We start from the raw sequence: 3118 nt of genomic DNA on the forward strand, positions 1-3118 counted from the left end.
AAAACACTCGGCGAACCCGTACAGAATTTATTTATATTTTACGGAAAATATTGGTGTCGTCGCGGATGAAAAAATTAGGATATAGGAAGTAATATCATGTAATATCGGTTTTCTTGAATAAACTATATGGTTTGAAGTATTAAAAAAGTATTGATAAAGTATTGATATAAATATTAATATAAATATCAATAAAGAATTGATATAAGTATTAATAAAGTATTAATATAAGCATTAATAAAGAATTAATATAAATATCAATAAAGAATTGATATAAGTATTAATAAAGAATTGATATAAGTATTAATAAAGTATTAATATATACATTAATAAAGAATTAATATAAATATCAATAAAGAATTGATATAAGTATTAATAAAATATTAATATAAGAATTAATAAAGTATTAATATTAAAGTATTAATATAATTATTAATAACGTATTAATGTAAGTATTAATAAAGAAACGAATAAATAGCTAAAACATTCGCGGAGAATTGTTTCATCGACATCTCGTCCACAGACATCAATTTTGTTCGAGAAATTGAGAAATGATTTCACCAAATAAGGGTATTCGCTAAATAAGGATAAAAATGATTCAAACCTGCAGAACGATGCCGAGAAGCTTTTTTGGTTCGTCTCTTGTCGCTTTCGTAGAATTCCGAGCCCCAGTTATCGCTTTCGTTCGACTCTTCCGCCACCTTGTTCGTCTCCGACGGTTTCTCTACCGAACCGCTGCCGTCAGAGTAAAACTGCAACACCTTGTTCATCCAATCCATCATGCAGGACATGATCTTCATGTGGCTCTGCCAGGACTCGTTCATTATACTCTGAACGCCGCCCACCAAAAACTTTTCGAACTCGGTCGTCGAACGGTGCAATCCACCGATCGCGCCGAATATTCTTTCGAACGTGCCGGCCCTGTACACCTGGAACGCTCTGAGGATCTTTCTGTGTCTGCGAAAGAGCAAATTGAAAATGTTCATCCGTATAGTATTAGTTTACAATGCTGCAAAACGTCTGAATCGATTCGAATCGATTTTTAAGATTTATCGGAATTACTTGGAATTCTTTTCGAATTATTTCCTCCTACTTTATTCGTAAGTTTTACATTTTTACCTGATTTTATATCGAAATTTATATTCAAATTTCAATATTTGATATTATAAATTAATTTTAATCTCCGTGACTGTATCGATAACATCATCGCAAACCACCCCCGAAAATTTTTCAAATCGAACATTTATTAAAATATAAGAAAACTAACTTTGCCACAGCTTTGTTATCTCTGGCAGCAAGCATGGAAGACCTCTTCAACTTCCGCAGCCCATTGTCATAGATCATCGAGAATTGACAGCACTCGTCGGCGAACTTCCTACCCCACGGCTTCTTCGACAGCGTGTCGCTTAAATCTTGGACAACGCGATGAAAGGAAGATCGTCTCGAGATCTTCCTGTCCAAAATTTTCTCAAAAGTATACTTCATCTTCTGTGCCACCGTCTGCGGCATTTTGCTTCCCGCTTTACAAACTATCTTCCGCGTACCATCCTCGTCTGTGCGCACCTTGCAATCGCTCAGCTGTTCGATCGCTTTCAACCACAGATATTCCTCGTTTTTCCTCGCGCGACTCACGGATCTCGTTCCCTGCGAATGAACACACCTTTCGAGGTTCTCCAGATCTTGGACGCAATTTTGGTAGGCGGCTTCCTTGTGTCTCATCATCGACCGACAGACATAAATATGCCAGTTGCTGTGCGCGCGATTTTTTGAGACGTTCGATGCGTTTTGGAGATTGGATTCAAGGATTTTTAGCGCAGTTTGCGGAGGATTTTTCATGATGTTTAATACGACGTGGTTGATGTCGTGCGATGCTTCTTGCCGTTTTAGATGGGAGAGACGGTTCAGGCAATGGGAGAGCCTTTCTCCGAAATCTGCGGCGCTGTAGATCACGCCTAGGAATTCTAGATCCTCGGGGTGCTGCGCCGGTTGCTGAAATTTTAGGCGAATTGCTATACAGAAATTGGAGTTTCCTTCAAATGATTTATTTAAATTTAAAACTGAATTTATTTTCAATATAAAATTGAATTTCTAGATTCTAATATAAAATTCAATTCATAGATTTGAATATAAAATTGAATTTATAAATTCCAATATAAAATTGAATTTATAGATTCTGATATAAAATTCAATTCATAGATTCGAATATAAAATTGAATTTATAAATTCCAAGATAAAATTGAATTTATAAATTCCAATATAAAATTGAATTTACAGATTCCAATATAAAATTTTATTTCCAAATGCCAACATAAAATCGAATGTATAGACTCCAATAAAGAATCGAAGTAAACGGAATTCGTACACGATAAATTCTGACATATTTTAATAACTACAAAATGCAGTAATATTTTAATATAATGCCGAATAATTTCTATAAAATTTGCATCGCGATTCTCCTTTTTTCCATGCGAACAAACCTGGCTGCTTTTCAGCGAGGCGGCGCCGAATTCGCCGAAATCCTTGACAATTTTATCGCCGATCTCGTTGATCATATCGCCGACGTCGCGCAGCAAAAATCCGATTTGCAGCATCGCCTCGGCGAACCAATCGCTGGAGACAGGAAGCTCCTTCGGGCTTTGCCGGTATCGTTCGGCAGTCACGGTCAAATTGCAATCTCTCGCGAATCCCATCAGCCTGTTCCGCATCGAGTCGCACATCTCGCGGATCGACAATTGCATATTGTTCTCCGTCGATCTCAGTATAATCGGCCTCTCGATTGGCTCGGCAATGGCCGACAGAAAACGTCGAATCGTTTCCTCCAAGGATCTCACCTGCTCCGGATTAACCAGCAGCAAAGAATGCGAGTTTTCAGCCTCGGATAAAACGAGGGAATTGTTTCGTTTGCGATGCTCGGTTACCTGACCGATCACGCCTGCGTATATAAATATATAATTAGACAATAGTGAAAGGTGTAAAATAAGGTTGGCAACTGAGTAATTGCGGACTCAAAATAAGTAGGAAAATTCAATTTTTTTTTTAATTTTAACAATATTACTTAATTACTTTGAACGCGTTGATGAAACGATAGAATGTGCTGAGATCATTTATTAACAAAATCCGC

At 36.9% G+C, this 3118-nt stretch overlaps 1 protein-coding gene across 1 annotated transcript; it reads right to left on the reverse strand.

Moving 5' to 3' along the window:
• Positions 1-601: 601 nt before the first annotated feature.
• On the reverse strand, positions 602-2929 carry LOC144477616 (uncharacterized; the record flags this gene model as incomplete). The annotated part of the gene is made up of 3 exons (XM_078195347.1): positions 602-954; positions 1265-1986; positions 2475-2929. Coding segments are annotated over 3 exons (1530 nt in total), but the record flags the coding sequence as incomplete, so codon positions are not given.
• Positions 2930-3118: the final 189 nt, after the last annotated feature.

The sequence above is a fragment of the Augochlora pura genome, unplaced genomic scaffold (assembly GCF_028453695.1).
Source record: "Augochlora pura isolate Apur16 unplaced genomic scaffold, APUR_v2.2.1 APUR_unplaced_2376, whole genome shotgun sequence".
Taxonomy (NCBI): Eukaryota; Metazoa; Arthropoda; class Insecta; order Hymenoptera; family Halictidae; genus Augochlora; species Augochlora pura.